The sequence below is a fragment of the Humulus lupulus genome, chromosome 8 (genome assembly GCF_963169125.1).
Source record: "Humulus lupulus chromosome 8, drHumLupu1.1, whole genome shotgun sequence".
Classification (NCBI taxonomy): Eukaryota; Viridiplantae; Streptophyta; class Magnoliopsida; order Rosales; family Cannabaceae; genus Humulus; species Humulus lupulus.
Window position 1 is genome coordinate 61,593,644 of NC_084800.1, and position 23,145 is coordinate 61,616,788.

The 23,145-nt window shown below is 36.5% G+C and overlaps 3 protein-coding genes across 7 annotated transcripts; 2 read left to right on the top strand and 1 right to left on the bottom strand.

Annotated features, from left to right (window-relative positions):
* The first annotated feature begins 1,362 nt into the window (after positions 1 to 1,362).
* LOC133797474 (pyridoxine/pyridoxamine 5'-phosphate oxidase 2-like) lies at positions 1,363 to 6,935 on the top strand. 5 transcript variants are annotated; one of them, XR_009875655.1, is made up of 9 exons: positions 1,363 to 1,598; positions 1,691 to 1,798; positions 2,040 to 2,072; positions 2,179 to 2,274; positions 2,483 to 2,650; positions 2,742 to 2,913; positions 3,478 to 3,570; positions 3,782 to 3,925; positions 6,502 to 6,935. XR_009875655.1 is itself a non-coding variant. In XM_062235382.1 (6 exons), the coding sequence occupies exons 1-6, from the start codon at positions 1,509 to 1,511 to the stop codon at positions 2,841 to 2,843; spliced, it is 597 nt and encodes a 198-aa protein (XP_062091366.1). In that variant the 5' UTR covers positions 1,364 to 1,508; the 3' UTR covers positions 2,844 to 3,073. The 5 variants fall into 5 exon arrangements, 1 of the variants encoding a protein (XP_062091366.1); XR_009875653.1 differs by having other exon boundaries at positions 3,478 to 3,925; XR_009875654.1 differs by lacking the exon at positions 3,782 to 3,925.
* On the top strand, positions 1,509 to 2,843 carry LOC133795490 (pyridoxine/pyridoxamine 5'-phosphate oxidase 2). Its single transcript, XM_062232938.1, has 6 exons — positions 1,509 to 1,598; positions 1,691 to 1,798; positions 2,040 to 2,072; positions 2,179 to 2,274; positions 2,483 to 2,650; positions 2,742 to 2,843. The coding sequence occupies exons 1-6, from the start codon at positions 1,509 to 1,511 to the stop codon at positions 2,841 to 2,843; spliced, it is 597 nt and encodes a 198-aa protein (XP_062088922.1).
* On the bottom strand, positions 3,277 to 6,180 carry LOC133797472 (laccase-6). Its single transcript, XM_062235381.1, has 6 exons — positions 5,800 to 6,180; positions 5,555 to 5,706; positions 5,154 to 5,398; positions 4,940 to 5,068; positions 3,857 to 4,798; positions 3,277 to 3,593 (listed from the first exon to the last, which is right to left on the bottom strand). The coding sequence occupies exons 1-6, from the start codon at positions 5,932 to 5,934 to the stop codon at positions 3,463 to 3,465; spliced, it is 1,734 nt and encodes a 577-aa protein (XP_062091365.1). The 5' UTR covers positions 5,935 to 6,180; the 3' UTR covers positions 3,277 to 3,462.
* Positions 6,936 to 23,145: the final 16,210 nt, after the last annotated feature.

Genomic DNA, 23,145 nt, shown 5'->3' on the forward strand with positions numbered 1-23,145 from the left:
TTTTTATTCCATTGTTTATTCTAAAATTAAACCAAACAGCATACTAAAATTCCTATCAACATTATTATTCTATTTCATTACCATTAACATTCTACCAAACTAAACACCACATTACCATTAACATTGTACCAAACCAAACACCACTTTAATGTTTAGGTGATGTTTGGTTTGGGGTAATGGAATAAAATAGAATGTAAAAAAATCAATTTTCATATCATTTTTTGTTTGGTGGCATTTTAGGGTATTAGAATGTCATTTTAATGGAATGATTTTTCCATTATTTTGGTGGAATTACTATTCCATTTAAAAATTGAAGGAAAAATCATTCCAATGTAAGATTTTAAAAAAATTAATATTTTTTAAAATTTTAATCTATTTATTTTAATTTTTATTATATTTAATTTCATTCATATTTTTTTTCTCATTCTCATTCATATTCCTCAATTTTCATTCGCTCTAACCAAACATCATCTTAGGTGATATTTGGTTCATAGTAATGGACATGGAAATGGAATTGACATTCCTAAACTAAATCCATTCAATTGTTTGGGTTCCATTTTAGTTTTTGAAAACTCATTCATTTGTAATTGTCATAACTATATATATAATTGACTCACTCTTCTTAAACTAAACCATAGGAAAAGTTATTCATTTCCACACCTTACAATACTTTTTTAAATTATGCCTAATTTGTCATTCTCTTCAAACATTTTAGCACACACACAAAATTTAAAATTACATAATAATCAACACTTTTTATATAGCAAACTAATTTATTAAAGAAAGAAATAATATCGACATAACCCAAAATTATAAAACCAAATTATATATATTAGTTAATTGTTAATATTAATATAGAATCATATATTTTTTTAATAATTATATACTCTCAAATAATCTAAAAAAATCATTATAATAATAATAAGGTGGCAGTTTTATAAAAAAAAATACATTTTTATAAGTATTAATGATATCTTATTGTATTTTTATGTACAAATTATTGATTGATATGTAATATACTAATTATTTATTTATATAGCAATAGAGTGTTAATTTGATTTTAAAAAATATATAATTTTGTATATAAAAAAAGTTAATATACAATGATAATAATAATTTAATTTTAAAAAATAAATATTTTATAAAAATAATGGTAATTTGGTCAAAATAATATTAATTTTATTTTATTCCATTCCATAATATACCAAATACAATCATTAATTCCAAAATATCCAGCAAATAAAGAAAATCTTATTCTATTCCATTACTACTCTTATTTAATTCCGATTACCATTATCATTATAATTTTATTTTGAAACCAAACACTACCTTAATCATTAGGAGGAAATGCACCTATTTTTCGTCATGACGCAAAAACTAGCCTTAGAGCAACGTGTAATGTTATCTGTTGCGTTGTGTTTTCTGTGAGAGAGAGAGACTTAAAAGCATTTCGTAACCCCAAATAGAAGAAGGAAGAATCAGACGACACGACGTTGCAGAGAGCAATAATGGGAACAATGAAAGCACCATGGAAGCAGCTTCTTCTAGACGCATTAGAAGCAAATTCCCACCTTAAACACTCTTCTTTCTTACAGCTTGTAAGCTTCTCTCTCTCTCTATCTCTCTCTCTCTCTCTCTCTCTCTCTCTCTCTTTGAGGTTGTGATATGATGTCATTTGATGGAATTTCAGGCTACGATGGGTTGTAATGGAAGACCTTCAAATCGCACTGTCGTTTTCAGGGGGTTTCACGAGGATACTGATAAGATACAAATCAACACAGATTACAGAAGCCACAAGGTTCTCAATCTCATATATTTATCCTCTCATAATTTTCTTCTGCTACTTTAACTTACAGGTTTGTCTTTTGGGAATCATTTGTGCTGTTTTCTTATCATGAGGCGAGTTCTTTGTTTGATTTAAGTTGTTTATATGGAAGCTGAACTCTTAATGTAGCAAAATATATCTGGAATGAAAATAATGAGACTAGAATTTTGATTGTTTGAGTTGACCTTTTGGATGAAATGAATATTATTTGCAGATTGAGGAGCTTAAGCATTGCCCATTTGCTGAGGTAATCTAAGTTTGTGGTGCATTATGTGGTGGGATTTTTATACAAAGGGAATTATCTGGTCTAGTTTTCTTTGCACTAGTTCTGAAACTGAGATTTCATATTCTAGATTTGTTGGTACTTCACTGACTCTTGGGAGCAATTCCGGATTAATGGAGCAATCGACATTATTGATGGAACAAATCCTGATCCTATAAAACTTCAGGTAACTGAACAAAGACCCTTTTCAGGCTGGAGCGTGTTTATAGGTTTAGATTTTAGAGATGTTAAAACCTGAAAATGGGTAACTACATTTTGTTTTTCTCAATGGTAGATTTCTAGAGATAAAATTGGCTGTAAAGGCTGAGCTAATTGGGATTTTAACTATCTAATTTTTCCTCATATTTGTCTTTTCTTTTTTCTGAATGGTGCAGCAAAGAGAGAAATCATGGTTTTCCAGTTCTCTTAGATCTAGGCTGCAGTATTTGGGGCCTAATCCAGGTCTTCCAAGTATAGATGAAGATCCAACCAAAGAAATTTTTCTCGACAATTCTAGAGGCCCAGTCGATGCATTTTGTGTGCTAATTTTAGATCCAGATCAGGTTTTAGGTTTCTCTAGACTACTTTTTCATTCAACAATTCATTGTTTTTTCACCTTTAACTGCCTGGGATTTGATCCATTTCCATTTGCAGGTTGATTACTTGAATTTGAAGAGCAACCAGAGGCTAAGCTTTGCATCTAGACAAAGTGTAAGCGGGGAGAAGTCCTGGACTTCAGGGAGAATTAATCCTTAACATCTGTATACATCTGTATTGGGATTTAAGTGGAACGTGTTACCATCCAATATTGGGAATACATAAGAAGGTAATGTTGAACCTCTGTATATTTATGATAATTTTTAGGATCATCAATTGCATTTTACAAGGTTTACTCAGTGAATGTATAGGGCTTCTTTTTTAGATTCTGGTGATCTCTTCTCCATTTTATAAAATTGTGTTTATGTATATGGCTTTAATGATTGATTGAGCACTCTCCGCAACAATTTTTATGTGCTTCTGCAAGGTATTTACTATTCTCCACGTTACACCAACCAAAATTGTGCATGTATTCCACTTTTTACGTATGCACGGATGCGGGCCCATACTTCTTGAACTTTTTACTTTTTGCTTGTTATTATATAGAATACAATTTAGAGAATTAGGAAAACAAGGGTAGAAAAGTGAAGGAAAGAGGTCTGTAATTTTAAATCCAATCTTTTTGTTCTTTTTCTTCACTTGTATACACGCACACAGTCATTTTGTCAGAGAAAGGGAATCAATATAAAATTTTCAAAACTTGCTCCAAAAGAATCCTTGGTTGGGATGATAAAGAAAAACAAATGGCAATGACTAGAAAAGTCCTTAACTGCATGTCCTAGCACCTTGGCAGGTCAGCGGGAGGATGTGGAAGGGTCTGAGGATCTCCTTTACCATTCTTCACGATGATTGCTGTGCCTAATCCCCACGACTGGTGTATGTCAAGGTGACAATGCATAAACCAAACTCCTGTAATATTCAATATCAAAATCATTTACTTCCTCTATCAGTAAAAACCAAAAACAACCCAACTAGAGATAGGGTAGCATATTAAACTACCAATGATACTAAACACATAGTGTATGTATTTAGTTATTTAAATGTGTGATGAGGAGAATGCTACAAATATTACTTTACAATGCTCACTGTTGCCACAGTATGAGACTCGTATCATACTATGTGGAAGCATGTACCAATTGGTGCAGCAAAATTAAGAGAAATGCCATGCTTACCTGGATTGTCAGCAACAAATCGGATAGCAGCCCATCCCCCAACAGGAACACCGATTGTGTTCATATAAGGTGGGTCCACTAAATTGAATTTTGCTGTTTGTTCATCATAGTTGCCATTGCCATATCCAACAACGTAGAAGCTATAGCCATGAAGATGGATTGGGTGGTTCTCAGTGGAGACAGTTCCAGTGTCCTGAAAAATAAGTTGAACCCTGGTTCCATATTCAAGGACAATGGTCCTTGTCCCATTCAATGACTGTGTGTTGTTAGGAATGTTATTAGGTGCCCCATTAACGAAATCATAGAATTGAAGAGGTACTTCAGGGAAATCCTCTGTAAAGGAACCATTAATCTTCTTATAGTAAGCTTCCAACACCGAAATTTTAGGCTTAACAAAGCTTATGTTATTCATTGATGCCCCCATAACCCCATTATTAGGGCCTTGGCAATTTTGTTTGGGTTTCTTGGAGTGACACTTTTGGACATTTAATCCAACAGTGGCGAAAAGATTGGCATCAATTTGTTTCGAAAGATTAACATTGTTTAGGCTCTTTAGTCCGTCCATAATTGTCTGAACCACAAGATTATCGTTAAAACTTGGCAAATTAGGGGTTACAGATAAGCTATTAAAAACAGACCCTGTGTATTGAAAGTAGGCAATGGATGAAATATTTTGGAACCGGACACCCTTTGCTGACATGTAAGGTCCCATGGCCATTGAGTATCTTCCTGTTGGCTGATCAGCGGTGACAAGGACATTCATGGTTTGACCTGGTCCGAGCATCACACGGTCTGTGGTGAATGGTTTTGTATACTCTGCATCTGCTTCTACAATAGTCAATTTATGATTGGCTATGGCAAAAAAGTTCTCTGTGTTTAGGCCTGCGTGTATAAGCCTCAACAAGTACGTCTTTCCCGGAGTCACATTAATCATGTAGACATCTGAACAAAATTCGACCATTAGATCATTATATAGCTAGATTTTTACTTCAAAACAAATAATGTTAGTTAGTGCATTCAACTCACAAATTACCATAACTATTTTGAAATGTGAGATTAAGCAAAACTGTGCTCAAGAGTTACCATTGTTTGAACAGTTATAGTTGGGGCCTGGGTGGCCGTTAATAGTAAAAGCGTCTGCTGGTGGAGGACTTCCCCCGCTGGCTATGGTGGCACGATCAAGTTGTACAACATCCTTCAGCCAGTATTCTCCTGCCAACAAATACATTCCCAACACATTTGATTGAAATGTGGGATTAAATTTCGTACTTGGCTATCATAAAGTAATTTACTATACCTAGTATGATGATATGCTCCTGAAAGGGGTATTTAAACGGGTACGGTACACCTGTTCTGGGGTAGACGATAAGGGCACCGTAAACAGTTGCCCTTAGCCAAGAAACATGGGCATGCCAGAAAAGAGTGCCCTTTTGCTTCACCAACGTAAATTTGTATGTAAAACTCTGCCCGGATTGAATCGGACATTGAGTAATGTAGGAAGGCCCGTCAAACCAGCAGGATAATATTTGCCGAACACCATGCCTGAGAAGAAAATGGAATCAAACTTGACCAGTAAACAAAGGGGATATTAACATGATGAACTACGTGTTTAGAACCCATAAACATAAATTTAACATGATGAAGTACATGTGTAGAACCCCGAAACGTAGTCAAAGAAACAAAATGGTGTAAATTTACCAGTGGATTGTCATATTGAATGGAGACTCGTTGGTTACTTTGACTACGAGTGCATCGCCTTCTTGAGCATAAACAACTGGTCCTGGGAACATTCCATTTATGGTCACAATGTCCTTGCTGTTACAGAGTTTGCTAACTCTTTTCGTTTGAACCTGACAAATGCCACAAAAAACTTAGATTTATGAATGCTCATACACACTTGTATACATATAGAAATGTTTGTTTAAATGGAAAGAGAAAGCGACCTTGAAATCAAAAAACTTGGTTGGTCTTCCGACAGGTCCAACAGGCCATTGTGCCATAGCTTGCGTATTAGAAACGTAGACTGATAACAAGCTGAACCAGAGCAAAAGTACAAGTGAAGTGGCAAAGTTGGTCATTTTTCCGGAGGAAAACAGAGGATTTCGGAATTTTTAGAGGGTAAAACAGCTTGAGTATAAGTGAGTACTACTTATGAGAGTGAACATAATAATGTTTCTGTTTTCTTTCAATTTATAGTGATGCATAAAATATCTAATTGGAGCAGGACAATATAGGGTTTGGGTAGGTGTATTATGTTGGTCAGCTTTCATGATTCTTCTAACATGGACTAGTGATCATAAGGTGTTGGGGAAGTAATTATTCAATATGAGCCAATGTGGGGGAAAGCTTTATCCTCCTCTTTTTATTTTTACCACTCTATAAACATATGATTCTCTTTAGTCTTTAGTTTAGATTTTCTTTGTTTTTCCGTCAATGTGTCCCTTGTGAAATCATGGCATTGGCCTGAGAATATAAGCCCGCATGCTCTTGCCCTTATATTCCAAAGCTCATTAGAACAACTAACTGTTCTCTTCTCTGTTCATGCATAATCACTTTATCTTACAAATTATCTAGCAACTTTCTTATTTTGTTTAATAAAGCTCTCATTATTTTCAAGTTTTAATGAAAATCCATGTCATTGGCAGGTGGTGAAATTACTGGCCTAACTTTATACATAATTGTAAAGATCTGCCTTGAATCAGAGAGACCAATTGTAAAGACCTGCCTTGAATCAATGAAACATGTAAACAAATGTGACTCGTGACAGTCACTTTCAGCAACCATGAAGTGGCCACATCTTAACTTGGCTTAGCATTATAGCTATGGCAGTGCAGCCAGTGCAATCCATATCATTCTTATAAATATATTTTTTTTCATTATATTCTCTGTTTCAGTTGCAATGCTTAAAGAGTGTAAAAAGGTGAATAAAAGGATATGGGCTTTTATTGCTATGGTTTTTTTGGACATTTTCTTCCATATATGAATCATTTCAAGCATAGCTGGTGCACGCCTTCATACTACAGCCCCACCTACAGCAAATATTGTTCATCTTTTATGGAAATCAATTTTTGTTTCATCATTTACTTGTCCTATTTAATTTTTTCTAGTCTGAAACCATCTTCTTTAGATTGTCAAACTAGCCGTTTTGATTGTTCTTTATTCTTTGCTATCATTTTTTCCATTAAGTCTGGCAAGAGAGATGGAGAGAATAGAAGGAAGTGTGGGAGGAAAGCAACAATTTATTAATTGGCAAGAGAAAAAGTAGGGGGATTTATATCAATATAGTAATTTTGCATTTAAATTTTTTATTCATAATTTTCATCTTATTTCCAATACCAAATAACACAGATGTGAGTCATTATAAGTTCAAACCTAACCAGTGTGACATGTACATTTGATTTTTCTTTCAGGTTCTAACTACAGATAATTCACCATATAACATGATTTATTATTGTATACATTTTCCTATTTAGATTAACGCCTCACATGGGTACTAACTTTTGAAAATTATCATATTGCTAAAAGAGAATAAGTCAGCTCTCATTGTTGATAACTTTTCAAAGTATGGCCCCTAAAAAGTGGCATATTGGATTATCAAAGTGATTATTCAAGAACGTGAATGGTTTTATGGTATTATTTGCAATCAGACTAATTGCTAATTATAACTAACGAGTAATGATATTTGCACATTTTGTGTGCGCATATCATTATTCTTAACTAAAACGCACAGTTAAAAGAATATCATAATGAAAATCATATTAAAGTTGAGCTAAATGCCCATATTATGACAATGTTGAACAAGTAATGTCTTGTTTTTTATGAGGTTTCAACTTTACATTGAAACATATTATTATATCAGGCGAAAGTTGGACCGATTAAATATGTGGAACCATATAATTGTGTCTGATTTTGGAGTGATTCCAAGCCATGGTTACTTCGTAAGCACGCACACAGCCAGGGGCCGCCTCTGATGGTTTCAGTTACAGTGGCCTCTGCTCTGCGTAAACTAAAGAAGATGAGCATGCATTGCTCTCTCATAACTTATTCTGCCAACCTTGTCATTCAAATGATCTTCAGCCTTGTCTTTTTTTTTTCCATTGCTGAACAGGGGTAAAAAGTATGTAAGTACTTTATGGGAGCGCTTCACAATGAATCCACTTCTGAAGAAAAGAACCAGTGGTCACATCAATTTTTTTTTTTTTTTGATATTGGCTGCCATAATTCTTTAAATTTTTCAAAAGTTGGAATTTAATACCAAATATTTTTTTTGCTATAATAATACTTAAATCTATAATTTTGATAATTTTATTAGTACTTACTGCTAACTGCCCATTAAGTATCCACGTGACACATTTGTATTAATCTAATTAGTAGTGATAATACCCAAATCTACAATTTTAGTGCAACAGTTAGTATTTACTGTTAACTGCTCGTTGCACATATGGATTTTGGGATGATTTTAGACTAAATTCTTTAAATATTATAAAAATCATTTTAAAATTTAAAAAATCTAAAAGATTATGAAAAATTAATTAATAATATGGATTTTTGGATGATTTTGAGTTTAAATTTTAATTTTGGTTGTTTAGAATTTGCAAATGTTAGTTTTATTGATTAGTTTCTAATAATTTTTTAGATTTTTTAAAATTTAAAATGAATTTTATAGTATTTAAAAAATTTAGGGATATTGGCAGCAATAATACCTAAATCATTTATAAAGTTACAATTTAATACATAAATTTACGAGTATAAAAATGTGACATGTGGATACTTAACGGGCAGTTAACGGTGAGTACTAATGAGTGCACAAAAAATGTAGATTTATGTATTATTACCGCCAAAAAAAAGATTTTGGTATTAAAGTGTAACTTTTGAAAAAAAATAAGTATTATCGCCGACAATATCCTTTTTTTTTTTTTATAATAATGCCAACTTTTAACTTATTCATATCTTAATGTAAGTTGAACTATTAAGATCACTAATATCTTTTACACAAGGGAAATTGCAGGGTTTATGCATCATAATAACATAGTGAAATTTTTTAATATGTCAATATAAAGATTCCTCCTATTAATGTGCCCCATACCATATTTTGGACAAAAATACATTTTTCATTTAGAAATATCAGATTCAACATCACACACATTTCTCTTTCTCTTTCCCTTCTCCATCACTCACGACCATTTTTGCTCTAAAAGTTTCATTTCATTTGAAGAAATTGTCATTCTTGGTGTTTTTAAAGAGAAAAAGCATGGGTAAGTATCATCTCATTCTAACTATTTGTAAATATGAAATGTCATGGTTAAATTGAGGTTTTGAACTGTTCTGGTGTTGAGTGTGGTATTTTTTTCTGCATTTTTTTATTTGTTCTTCGGATCTGGAAATATGTGGGTGCTGTTGCGAAATTTTATAGCTACGCAAGTGCACACATCATAATTTAGTAATAATCTTGGTAAAACCAAGTATCGTCCTCAAGGACTGAATCCCCAATTACCAGTCATTTAATCTTTTTTTTTCTATTTGGTCGATTAGAGTTTTGATTCTTGTAGACAAAGCTAAAGAAAATATAAAGTGCAGAAACAATAATTAAAGATTAAATAAAACAATGAGTAAAAGCAAAACCTTAGATTAAAACAATGAAAGAGTAATTAGGATATTTAATCTCATCAACTATCCTCCCTATTACTCCCTAATACAAAATACTAAATTCTTATTCTTTCTGCCTATTTCAATTAACGAGTTGACAAAAACAGCTTATAATCATATTATGATTATAAACTCAACCTAAGTGACAATTTCATATATTTCTATGGTAAATTTAATCACAAAGACAGCATTAATCTTAACAACTCAATAAATAGTTACACAATTAATCTGGATACTCTAGTTCCAAATTAGAATTGTGTCTAATATAACCAAAGCAAATTCAAATCGCAATTCTCAGATTTTGATTAAAAAACATATAGATAATGACTATAGATGGCCAATCAATAATCAATCAATAAGTACAGGCTATAAGGAATTGAAAAGAGATGAAGAAGAAAATTGAAATTGCATTAGTTCATAATAGGGATTCAAGTGATTCAATTAAAAATCCTAAACAGAAAAGTAGTCATAATTGTAATTCTAATCACAAAGAAATTTAAAAATAACATAAAGAAATAGATGAAAAGTAAGCAATTGAGAATTCTCCAAGCCTTCTTCAGCCTCCAAGACTCTCCCCCTCTATATCCCTGTCGATCTCTCTTTTTTTCTTTATAAAACCTAATTTTTTTCAATTTTAGGAGAGGCGGGCCGCGGCTCTACATGCACCATGCCGCGGCCCGTGTCCCAAATTCACGAGGATCTGCAATTCTGGGCCGCAGCTTTCCCAAAGCCATGCCGCGGCCCGTGTCTCTGATTTCTGGGATTTGGCCTTTCTATGCTGCGGCCCTCCTTAGCTTTGCCGCGACCCAAGTCTCTCCTTCGAAACATAAGTTCTGTTTAAAGGGCTGGTCGTGGCTCTAAAGTGCTCAAGCCGCGACTCTTAAGACATTTCTCAACTCTTGCATTTTTAAGCCCGAAAAATCACCAACGCCTCCAAATCACATCAAGATCCATCCTTTGTCAAAAATATTACCAAAACTTGGATATTTCTTCTCTTTTTGGACATTTTTCCTCCAAGTACTCAAATCCTCCTGTTATTCACAAAAACTGCAAAACAAACAAACAAAAGCATAAACACGCACTACATGAAAGAAAAATGACATAAAAGACTACCTAAAACACCACCTAACACATGACATAAACTAGACTCAACAGGTGCCATTCAAAATCGATGATAAATCAATACCAAATCGATGGTAAATCGATGACAAATCAATACAAGTGCTCAAAGATGCTAGACGCAATGCCACATTGATGCCCTACCGATGTCCCATCGATGCTAAGACGAACATATAATTTGGAGATTATTTTCGATATAATATCGATGGTAGATCGATGCCATGTATGTTTGTGTGTTTCAGCATCGAAATGACATTGATATACCATCGAAAATGCATCACGTACAGATGCCAACCAGCAACATCAATTATGCATCGAAATGTCATCGTTGTGGCATTGCAATGCGGATAGCATTATATAGGCATCAATTTTTCATCGATTCATCATCGATTTCACTATATTTTTATAATTTTCTTAAGCTTTTTTTTTGTAAATTTGCAGGTTCCAAAGTTAATATAATTGTTTCTTACAACGATGTTTGAGAATGGAAATGGAAGAAATGGAATTTCAAAGGTGGTTTGAACACTATAATTCACATACCAATTGATGTTGGTTACATAGAATTATTGGAGAAATTGTTTTCAAAGTTGAAAGTGGATAGGTCATTGTTTGACTTAAAGTTGGAAGTGTCATTTACATGCAATGATTTTAGCTTAGATCTCATTGAAATCACAGATGATGAAGGAGTGGGTGCTCTTATTCTTAACAATTCAAAGTCCTTAAAACATCGGGTTTCTTTATGCGTCAGTTCAATTGCAAAGAACATTGCTCTTCTTGATCCATCCCCTAAAGCAAGTGTTGATGTAACATCTCAAATTCCCTAATATGGCTTAGTGCCTAGATTTGGGGGACGAGAGGCAATAATTGTTTTAATTGTGTGTGTTAACCGAGATTTTCGGCAACTCTATTAATGAACAATATTTGCTGGTAATAATAATGAAAGTAGAAGATCGACACGGGGTTTTTACGTGGTTGGGGCGTTAACTAGCCTTAGTCCACGAGTCTATATATTAGAGCTAGAAGAAGCTTTTACAATGGAGTTTTCTAGTAATATCTGAACAGAGTTTCTGCCTTCTTTTTTCTCCGAAGCCTCCTTTACATTGTTCTATAGCTTATATTTATAAGCTGAGGGGAATACCGGGTCTGGGCCGGATCCGACTCGAGCCCATCAGAGAAATGGGTACAAGGGGCCTTTCTAGTGGAGGCCCAATACAAAAAGGTATACAATACACGAAATTCAAACCAGCTAAGGCCCAATCGGTTGACCTGAGACACAAGCCTTTCCCGACAAAACGGCGCTTTGGCTCTGACCACTTCGAGTAACGAGGCTGATTCAGGAGACAAGACCGGTCAGGGTACTTGGCTGCGCAGTCCTGACACATCAGTGAACAATCCCGAGGCGACCCTTTCTGCAGGCGAAAAGTGGGGGACAATGCCCACGCGAAATGAGGCGGCTTCAAGATCCTGGACGCTTGGCCTTTCAACCGGGGAGGAGGTGATCCAGGTCCGTTTACCATTGGCCCGCTCCATTTATCATGGGCCCAGACCATACCAAGGTCCGGGACAGGAACGCGTAGGCCGCAACGGTCCGGGCGCTCTAGACATCGCCTGGACCGTTCTTGCTGAGGGCGAACCCGGAGGGACGTCCCGGACGCCTCCAATGGGCCCAGTCTAGAGTCCCTGGTCCGTACCAGTCCCCTTGGGAAATATTCAAACCAAGGGACCTTGGGTCGGGCCCATGTGCCGAGCTGGCCCTCTGACCGCGGGCCAGGGCGAAGGCCCAAAGCCCCTGCAGGAAATGGGGATAACAGTGTGCTAACGTATTATGAGCATGCCATTATGTGAATTACATTATAATATAATTATGCTTGCATGTTTAAAAATATTAAAAATGTGTGTTGGTCTGTTTCTTATAAGAAGGGCATTTTAGTAATTTTGACCTATTGAGGGTATAATTGTAAATATACGCGTGTATGATTGAGACCACATTATTATGTGGATATATTTGAGTTACTTGACGCGAGGCGATCCTGGTGAGCAAGTTAGTAGAAAAGTCACAACAGGGTTAAATACCCGGCTCAGGGTAAGCCTAGGGGTATTTTGGTAATTTAGTACATTGTCGGGGTCTATCGGGTAATGGGAGATTACGTGGCTATTATTTTTAGATAGTTGGGATTTAGAGGAACATTCAATGATTTGACGGAAAGTGGCAATTGACGGAATTGCCATTGATGGCACTAGAGGATTTAAGATAAGTCTTGAGGGCATTTTGGACTTTTTGGCAAAAATGGATATGCTTAGGCAGCTGATGTTATATTATTTTATAATATAATGTTTTAGATTAAATAAATGTGACAAAGAATGTCACATATTGTAACATATACTAGAGAGTTACAATATTTAGATATATGAGATATATCCAAATAATGTATCATATTTAGTGTTACAAATTTGTAACTTCCAAATATTACCCTTTATTGTGTAAATTTGTTGTTACACAATATTGAGATGAATTTCATAAAGTCATATGTGATATGGCTGTTAGAGATATGACTTTAACACCAATAATGTGTTTTGGGAGTTACAAAATCATTTGGGAGGGTTTGGAACCGTTTGGAAAAACACCACATTTTTAAGTGCTGAAATTGGTCGGTGGCCGCAGCCTGTGGGACAGGGACTAGTGGTCGCGGCCACAGGCCAAAAACTGACCAATTTTTCAGTTTTTTCAATCTTTGTTGAACGACTCAAAAAACCCAAATAACTCTCAAATCTCATTTTTAATTCCATATTAATCCAATTTAACATTGGTAACAGCCATGGGGGTTGATGGAATTTGAAATTCAAAGGGTGTCTCTAAACTCTATAAATAGGAGCCTATAGCTCACTTGTAAGACACAACATTTCTATCCATTAGAGCACTTGGCTAGAATCACCTTGAGGCTTGATAATTCCATAAAGCATTTCTTATAATCTGTGAGAGATCCCTTAGTGCTTGAGTTAGGAGGAAATAAGCTTTTGGACAAAGGTTTCAAACATTGTTCAAGTTGGTGATCCCCAACACTCTTCACTTTGGTAGTGTGAGTGAGAGTTGTTTCTATTTAGTTTGTTTGTTCTTTCTTTCTACTCTATTTCTCTTCATCTTCATATTCTTCTCCTTTGTTTATTTGTATTTATTGTTTTGAGTTGTAATCTTCTTTTCTTTATTTCAAACACTTTTACTTTATTTGTAATATTTTTCTTTGAGTTGTATTTTCACTATTCTATTCTTATTCTCTTCTACTTGTTCTTTAGTTTATTTGTATTTTCAGTTATAGAGTTGTAACTCTTTTTAATCAATCATTATTTATTTGTAATATATTGCATAGAGTTGTAATATTATCATCAATTTCCATTGAGGCAAAATTATATTTTCCTAACATTCAAAAGCTTATCCCTTTTTGTTTCAATGGAAGATGAGACCATCAAAATCATGAACCAAGACCTAATGAGATTGGATAGGTTTAATGGATCCAATTTTACTAGGTGGCAAGACAAGGTGAGGTTTCTTTTAACCACTCTCAAAATCGCCTACATCCTTGAGTCTTCCTTGGCACCTCTAGCTGAGCCATCCGACAAAGACACTCCCAAGGAGGTGGAGAAAAGAAGGAAGAGGGAGGAGGACAATCTCCTTTGTAGAGTCATATCCTCAACGCCCTATCCGATAGGCTCTATGACCTCTACACCGAGACCAAATCGGCCAAGGAGATATGGGATGCACTTGAAAAAAAGTTTAAGGCGGAAGAGGAAGGTACCAAAGAGTTTTTGATATCTCAATACTTCGATTTCAAATTTTTTGGTGATAAACCTATTCTTCCTCAAATTCATGAATTGCAAATAATTGTTAACAAATTGAAAGTGTTAAAGATTGAGCTTCCTGAGGCCTTTCAAGTTGGTGCTATAGTGGCTAAATTACCGCCAACTTGGAAGAGTTATAGGAAAAGAATCCTTCATAAAAATGAGGATTATTCTTTGGAGGAAATCAAAAAACATATTCGAATCGAAGAGGAATCAATATGTAGAGATAAACTTGTGGAGGGGTCTAATGGAGAGACTTCCAAAGCAAATGCGGTGTCACAACCAAAACATCCCAAAAATAAAGGAAAAAAGGGTAATGAGAAACCTTTGGGTCCAAAATAACCAAAACAAGTTTAAGGGCGAGAAAGGCCCTTGCTTTGTGTGTGGAAAAAAGGGTCACTATGCTAGAGAGTGTAGGCATATAAAAGACCAACAAGGACCTAAGGTGAACGCAACTAAAGAGGAAAACATAGTTGCTACCCTTAGTGAGGTGAATGCAGTCCAAGGCAAGGTGAAAGGGTGGTGGTATGATACATGTGCCACTGTCCATGTCACCTATGACAAATCATTGTTCAAGACCTTTTAAGAGTCAAAGGGCAATCATGAGATACAAATGGGCAATGAGGAAAAATCCAAGGTACTTGGCAAAGGTACTATTGAAGTCTACTTCACCTCCGGCAAGAAAGTTACATTAGTGCATGTACTTGATGTTCTCGAAATGAGTAGAAACTTGGTAAGTGGTGATTTTCTTGGCAAGTCCGGCATTAAAGCTGTTTTTGAGTCCGGTAAACTTATACTTACCTGTTATCCCCATTTCCTGCCAGGGCTCGGGGCCGTCGTCCGGGCCCATTGTCAGGGGCCATGTAAGCGTGCGGGCCCGACCCAAGGCCTCCTGGTACGGAGAGTGTCCAAAGGGAGGGGTATGGACCGGGGATACATGTCTGGGCCCATTAGAGGGGTCCGGCATGTCCCTTCGGGTCCGTCCTCCGGGACGATAGTCCGAGCGACGTACAGAGCGTTCGGACCCCCGTGACCTACACGTCCAGGTCCCGGACCCTGATACGGTCCGGGCCGGTGGTAAACGAAGCGGGACAAAGGTAAACGGACCTGGATCACCTCACCCCCGGTTGAAGGGGTCAAGCGTCCAGGACCTTGAAGCCGCCTCACTCTGCGTGGGTGTTGTCCCCACTTTTCACCTGCAGAAAAGGTCACCTCGGGATTGCACGCCGTTGTTTCAGGTCTGTGCTGTCAGGTACTCTGACTGGTCTTGTCTCCTGAATCTTCCTCGTAACTCGAAGTGTCCAGACCAAAAGCATCGTGTTGTCGGGCGAGATGTAGCTCCAAGGTCAACCCGTTGGGCCTTGGCTGGTTTGGAATTCACGTATTTGTACCTTTTGTATTGGGCCTCCACTAGAAAGGCCAGGAATATCCCTATCTCTGATGGGCCCGGGTCATACCCGGCCCAGACCTGGTGCTCCCATAAGCCTATAAATATAAGCTACAGAACACTGTAAAATGGGTCTCTCTTCACCGAAATATACAGGAACTCTGTCAAAATATAGAGGGAAATTCCATTGTAAGAGGTTCTTCAAGCTCTAATAATATAGACTCGTGGACTAAGGCTAGTTAACGCCCCAACCACGTAAAAACCCCGTGTTAATCTTCTGCTGTCATTATAATTATCGTATAGATAATAGATATTAATATAGTTGCCGAAAATCTCGGTTAACACTGTTTTTGAGTCCGGTAAACTTATACTTACCAAATCAAATGTATTTTTGGGAAAGGGGTATTCTTGTGAGGGTATGGTTAAATTGTGCACCAGTGATGTAACTTTCAATGTTATCAATAAAAATGCTAATTCCGTCTATATTATTGAGTATGATTCTTTATTTTTGTGGCATCTTAGACTATCGCATATAGGTTTTTCAACCATGAAAAGAGTAGTTAAATGTGGTATGATTGCATGCAATATTAAAAACTAGGTAAATGTGAAACATGTGTTAAGGCGAAAATGATTAAGAAACTATTTCCTAGTGTAGAAAGATCATCTAATTTACTAGATTTAATCCATAGTGATCTTTGTGAATTAAATGGTGTTTTAAATAGAGGTGGTAAAATGTATTTTCTTACTTTTATAGATGATTTTAGTAGATATACCTATGTGTTTCTTTTAAAGCATAAAGATGAGACTTTTGATTCTTTTAAATTGTATAAATTAGAAGTTGAAAATCAACTAAATAAAAAGATTAAGGTGCTAAGAAGTGATAGAGGAGGAGAGTACTTCTCTAATGAATTCAATACATTTTGTGGAGAAAATGGTATAATTCATGAGTGCACTGCACCTTATACACCACAACACAATGGTGTTGCCGAAAGGAAAAATAGACTTATCTAGAGATGATAAATTCTATGTTGGTGTTTTCTAAGTTGAACTTCAACTTATGGGGTGAAGCGCTTTTAACCGCTTGTCACATTCTTAATCGAATACCGATGAAGAAAAATGAGATATCTCCATATGAGTTATGGAAAGGAAGAAAACCCAACATAGGGTACTTCAAAGTGTGGGGGTGCCTTGCATATTGCAAGAAAAACGAACCTAATAGAACAAAGTTAGGTTCAAGAGCCATAAAGTGTGATGTTGTTGGTTATGCCAACAATAGTAAAGCTTATAGGCTATTAGACTTAGAGTCTAATGTTGTGATTGAATCTAGAGAAGTTGAATTTTTTGAGAATATGTTATGTGACAACAATTCTCAAGCTTCAACATCTCTAAAGGAGAATTTGTTATATGAGAACAATTCTCAAGTTTCTACATCCAAAGTTGATTCTCAAGAGGAGAATTCTCAAAAAGATGTAAAGCAACCCTTTGAACCTAGAAGAAGTCAAAGGCTTAAAAATCATAAAAGTCTAGTAGTGGACGAGATAGATTCTCAACGAATTTCATTCTACATGGTAGAAGGAAATAGAGAGGAAGTCATTAGGAAAATTCCTATTGTACTTCTCGTTGAGGATGATCCTAAGACTTATAGAGAAGTTATGCAATCGATAGATAGTGCATTTTGGAAAGAAGTCATCAATGATGAGATGGATTCCATTCTTTCTAATAACACTTGGGAATTGGTAGACCTCCCGCCGGGGTCTAAGCCAATAGGGTATAAGTGGGTATTTAGGAGAAAATACCACATTGACGGTACTATCCAAACCTTTAAAGCTAGATTAGTAGCTAAAGGGTTTAGGCAAAAAGAGGGTATCAATTATTTCGATACCTATGCGCCTGTTGCAAGAACAACTTCTATAAGAATTTTGTTCGCTTTAGCTTCTATACACAACTTGTATGTTCATCAAATGGATGTCAAAACGGAATTCCTTAATGGTGACCTCAATGAGGAGGTCTACATGGAACAACCCGAAGGGTTTATCCTACCAAAATATGAACATAAAGTTTGTAGACTTGTAAAATCCTTATATGGATTGAAACAAGCTCCTAAGCAATGGCATGAGAAATTTGATCAAGCCATCATGTCTAATGGGTTTAGACATAACAATGGAGACAAGTGTTTATATTCCAAAACTTGTAAGGGATATGTGATCATTGTTTGCTTATATGTGGATGGCATGCTTATTCGAAGTAATAGCATGAAAGGGATAAAAGAAACGAAGATGTTTCTATCATCAACCTTCATGATGAAAGAACTTAGAGAAGTTGATACCATACTCGGTATCAAAGTAAAGAAACATAGTGGGAGTTTTGCGTTAGGGCAAGCCCACTACGTTGAGAAAGTATTGAACAAATTTAACCATCTCAAGGTTAAAGATGCCAATACTCCATTCGATCATAGTGTAAAACTAGAGAAGAATGAAGGAAGAGTGGTGGTTCAATTGGAGTACGCTAGTGCTATAGGGAGTCTAATGTACGCTGCCCAGTGTACTAGACCTGATATAGCATTTGCGGTAAGTAAACTTAGTAGGTTTACAAGTAATCCAAGTGTGGATCACTGGAAGGAAATTGGAAGAGTCCTAGGTTATCTCAAGAAAACCAAAGGACTAAGCCTTCACTACTCCAAATTTCCTTCGATATTAGAAGGATATACAGATGCAAGTTGGATATCCAATATTGGGGACAACTTGTCCACAACTGGTTGGGTATTTACACTTGGTGGAGGTGCAATTTCTTGGGGTTCCAAGAAACAAACCTGTATATCTCATTCCACTATGGAAGCAGAGTTCATAGCTTTAGCTGCTACTGGCAAAGAAGTCGAATGGTTAAGGGATTTGTTGATAGAGATTCCCCTAATCAAAGAAAATGTATCTACTATATCGATACATTGTGATAGCCAAGCGACATTGGCTAGAGCATACAGCTGAGTGTATAATGGGAAGTCTAGACACATTAGTCTAAGACATGGATATGTAAGAGAATTAATTCAAAGAGGAGTCATCTCAATATCCTATGTGAGAACAAGTGAAAATCTGGCGGATCCTTTCACTAAGCCACTAACGAGGGATTTAGTGGCTGCATCATCTCGAGGGATGGGACTTAAACTCCATGAAGAGATTCACGATTGATGGTAACCTATCTTAACACTAGTTATTCAACTAGTGTTAGGTTCAATAGGTAATAACAAGTCAATCAAGTGAATATTAGTTGTACTCAAAACAAGTCCCATCTGAGATATTGAGTATTTGTGTGTTACCAAGTGGAGGGTTAAAACCGAAAGGTTTTTTAATAGAATTCAGTCTTGTAAAGACAAGTATTTTTGGTAACAAAATATTGTAAGAATTCTACCTATATGGACCTAGGGGTGGTGCCGCCTCTCATGAGAATTGGGAGTATTCGCAAGAACTTCCATGAATGGAAAGTGCACATGGGCATTAACGGTGCAAAGCGAGACATAGAGGTCTCAAGTGAACATCGCAAAGGTGTGTGTGTTATCAACGATTTGTTAAAAAGATGGTTCAATGCCTAGTGCAACCTAATTTTCGACAAATTTTGTGATAATTACACTATAGTAAAGTTCAAGTTGAAAAACATTTTGCTTTATGCACTAATGCAATGACTCCTATAAGAGAGAGTTCTTATTTAATCAAGTGGGGGATATGTTATATTTTAAAATATAATGATTGATTAAATAAGCGTTACAATAGATAACTATTTAATCTAGTGGGGCAATGTTATATTATTTTATAATATAATGTTTTAGATTAAATAAATGTGACAAAGAGTGTCACATATTGTAACATATAATAGAGCGTTACAATATTTAGATATATGAGATATATCCATATAATGTAACATATTTGGTGTTACAAATTTGTAACTTCTAAATATTACCCTTTATTGTGTAAATTTGTTGTTACATAATATTGAGATGAATTTCATAAAGCCATATGTGATATGACTGTTAGAGATATGATTTTAACCCCAATAATGTGTTTTGGGAGTTACAAAATCATTTGGGAGGGTTTGGAACCGTTTGGAAAAACACCACATTTTTAAGTGCTGAAATTGGTCGGTGGCCGCGGCCACTGAATGTTGGTGGCCGCGGCCTGTGGGACAGGGACTAGTGGCTGCGGTCACTAATGTCCCTGGCCGCGGCCATAGGCCAAAAACTGACCAATTTTTTAGTTTTTTCAATCTTTGTTGAACGGCTCAAAAAACTCAAATAACTCCCAAATCTCATTTTTAATTCCATATTAATCCAATTAAACATTGGTAACAACCATGGAGGTTGATGGAATTTGAAATTCAAAGGGTGTCTCTAAACTCTATAAATAGGAGCCTATAGCTCACTTGTAAGACACAACATTTCTATCCATTAGAGCACTTGGCTAGACTCACATTGAGGCTTGATAATTCCATAAAGCATTTCTTATAATCTGTGAGAGATCCCTTAGTGCTTGAGTTAGGAGGAAATAAGCTTTTGGACAAAGGTTTCAAACCTTGTTCAAGTTGGTGATCCCCAACACTCTTCACTTTGGTAGTGTGAGTGAGAGTTGTTTCTATTTAGTTTGTTTGTTCTTTCTTTCTACTCTATTTCTCTTCATCTTCATATTCTTCTCATTTGTTTATTTGTATTTCTTGTTTTGAGTTGTAATCTTCTTTTCTTTATTTCAAACACTTTTACTTTATTTGTAATATTTTGCTTTGAGTTGTATTTTCACTATTCTATTCTTCTTCTCTTCTACTTGTTCTTTAGTTTATTTGTATTTTCAGTTATAGAGTTGTAACTCTTTTTAATCAATCATTATTTATTTGTAATATATTGCATAGAGTTGTAATATTATCATCAATTTCCATTGAGGCGAATTTATATTTTCCTAATAGCTGAGACTTTAGAAACACTTAGAAAGAAATAGATACTTCAGCTCTTTCTCTATCTCACGGTTCTCTCTCCCTCTTGTGGTGCTTGTAGGTTTGAGGAAATTTGGAGGATTCTAGACTAAAGGATTGAAGGATTGCACTGGCTGAGCTGGGGAATTGATTCAGGGTTGAGCATATCTCAGAGGTAAGGGCTTGAACTTAGTATTTCTGTGTCAATTATGTTAATTTCTATAAGAAGTTTAGAGTTTGCATGTGAGAGGGTTTAAATATTGAATTTTGGATTTTTGATGAGTTTTTAATCAAGTTTTGAGTTAGGTTTTGTTGCTGGAAAAATGTTAAATCGATTATGGGAGTTGATTGAGGTTTTAAGTTGATTTGGGGTAATTTTTATTGGGTTTGGCTGAGGGAAAACCCAAGAATTATGGGTTCGAAGGGGTCGGGTCGCGGTCCTGTTCTTGGGGTGCCGCGACCCTCTTGAACTTAGGGAGCCAGGTGAGGGCTCTGTCACAAGGGTGTGCCGCGATGCTTGTTAGGCAGCGCCGCGGCACGTGTTTAGTAAAAAGAGAGGCTAAGCCTCTGACTTGGGGCGGGTCGCAGCGCAGGGGCTTGGGGCCGTGACGCTTAAGGGTTTTGAAACCCGAGAGGGTTTTTGAGTGCGCGAACTTAACCCTAAGGGCTTGGGATCGATCCTACTACCCAGTTTAGTGGAATTCGATGTCCCGGAGGCTAGGACTTGGTCTGAAAGCCTTTATTCTCTTGTGATTGACGGGATCCTTTATCATGGTTGTGACTAGGTCATCGCTAGGGGCTCGGAACGGGGATCGTACTCAAGGATCGTTCATTGGTAGCTTGTACTTGGACCAAAGGTAAGAAAACTGCACTCAGAATATGATATACATGATTAGGGCTTGGCCCGAATGCTGGACATAGTCTTGATTTGGGCATTGGCTCTGTAAATGCGCATGATTATGATTATGCATGTGTATATATGTTTTAATGTGTTGTAATGCATTATATCTATATGTGTGATAAATGTATCGTGTGATTGTCTGTTATGGCAAGGAAGCTTGGTTTATAAGCCGAGGATCTATTGTTGTATCTGGTTAGGGATCGACTTACTAGTCGAGGGCATACTTGATCTAAGGGGCTTGACTTATAAGTCGAGGGTCTTTGAGGCTCGACTTATAAGTCGAGGATCTGCAAGACTCGGCTTATGAGCCGAGTCCGACATTATGCGCATTGAGCGCATGCCGCTGTGGCTGGGCCACCTCGGGAGTGCGTTAAGCACTTGACTGGCTCGGATGCCATATGAATAGAAAGGGAGTGCAACATGCACTTGTGCAACTCTATGGCTGCTGATATGTATAGTGTTTATGCCCAGTTCCAGTTATTACTGCTAAATCTGCTGTATTATTTCGTGAATTGTATGAACATGTTTTCTTGCTGAGTCTTTTGGCTCATGGGTGCTTTGTGGTGCAGGTAAGGGTAATGAGAAGCTTGGCCAGCCATGAGTTGGAGATCAATAGCAGTGACGTGTACATATGTAGTTCACTCGACCGCCACAGCTGAGAAATTCAAGGAAGCTAGGGTTGGACCCAATTTTGCCGCCTAGGTCGGCTTATTTTATAATCTTAGTGTTGTAACTCACTTTTAAACTTGTATTTTGGGATCCCACGTAAAGACAAAAGTTTTTGTTTAATGTAAATGTTTATGACTTGACCAAAATTTTAAATACCTGAACCCTTAGTGTCTTAATCACATGTTTAGTCCAAATGACTCGTTTAGTGAGTCCAGCACTAATTTTAAACACACTTGGTAACATACCCTAATTAGCAGGGCGTTACAATTAATAAGGATAATCATAATCAATCTTGCACGATTGTTTTACATACAGCTCCTGGGCCAAGTGTATGCATTGGAGGTCCTAGTCAAAATGAAACTCTTTTTCCCAAGCAAATCTCTTGCATGATGATGGGTATGAGTACGAGCCTTATGTCAATGACGATGTATCGAGTAGGCGGGAGGACGTTAGGTGAGGTTGAATGTCAGTGGAAAGTGGTGGACAGGAGCACCTCAAGCCAGTCATAATAGTAAACTCGTGCACCCCAAACTTACATAAGTTTAGGCCCATCAAGAAGTGCACCTTATCGTCACGCGGAGACTTCACCTTCCGCAAAAGTATTGTGTGCACCAATGCCCCAGAGAACAAAAAGGTAGGGACTGTGAAAATGGTCAAAAAATAAACTCATTCACCCTTTCCAACAACCCATGCTCCTCAAACATTTTCTTCAATTTAGTTAACCTTTTGAAACCCCTATAGGTCATACGACCGACATAATGAGCCTCTATGGGGATCTCAAGCGGT

Coding starts and splice junctions, on each gene's coding strand:
- LOC133795490 (XM_062232938.1), top strand. CDS start 1,509: ATGGGAACAATGAAAGCACCATGGAAGCAGCTTCTTCTAGACGCATTA. Junction 1,799..2,039: donor CAGATTACAGAAGCCACAAG/GTTCTCAATCTC, acceptor TATTATTTGCAG/ATTGAGGAGCTTAAGCATTG. Junction 2,651..2,741: donor TAATTTTAGATCCAGATCAG/GTTTTAGGTTTC, acceptor TTCCATTTGCAG/GTTGATTACTTGAATTTGAA.
- LOC133797474 (XM_062235382.1), top strand. CDS start 1,509: ATGGGAACAATGAAAGCACCATGGAAGCAGCTTCTTCTAGACGCATTA. Junction 1,799..2,039: donor CAGATTACAGAAGCCACAAG/GTTCTCAATCTC, acceptor TATTATTTGCAG/ATTGAGGAGCTTAAGCATTG. Junction 2,275..2,482: donor CTGATCCTATAAAACTTCAG/GTAACTGAACAA, acceptor TGAATGGTGCAG/CAAAGAGAGAAATCATGGTT.
- LOC133797472 (XM_062235381.1), bottom strand. CDS start 5,934: ATGACCAACTTTGCCACTTCACTTGTACTTTTGCTCTGGTTCAGCTTG. Junction 5,069..5,153: donor GGAGCATATCATCATACTAG/GTATAGTAAATT, acceptor ATTTGTTGGCAG/GAGAATACTGGCTGAAGGAT. Junction 3,594..3,856: donor ATTTGTTGCTGACAATCCAG/GTAAGCATGGCA, acceptor TGAATATTACAG/GAGTTTGGTTTATGCATTGT.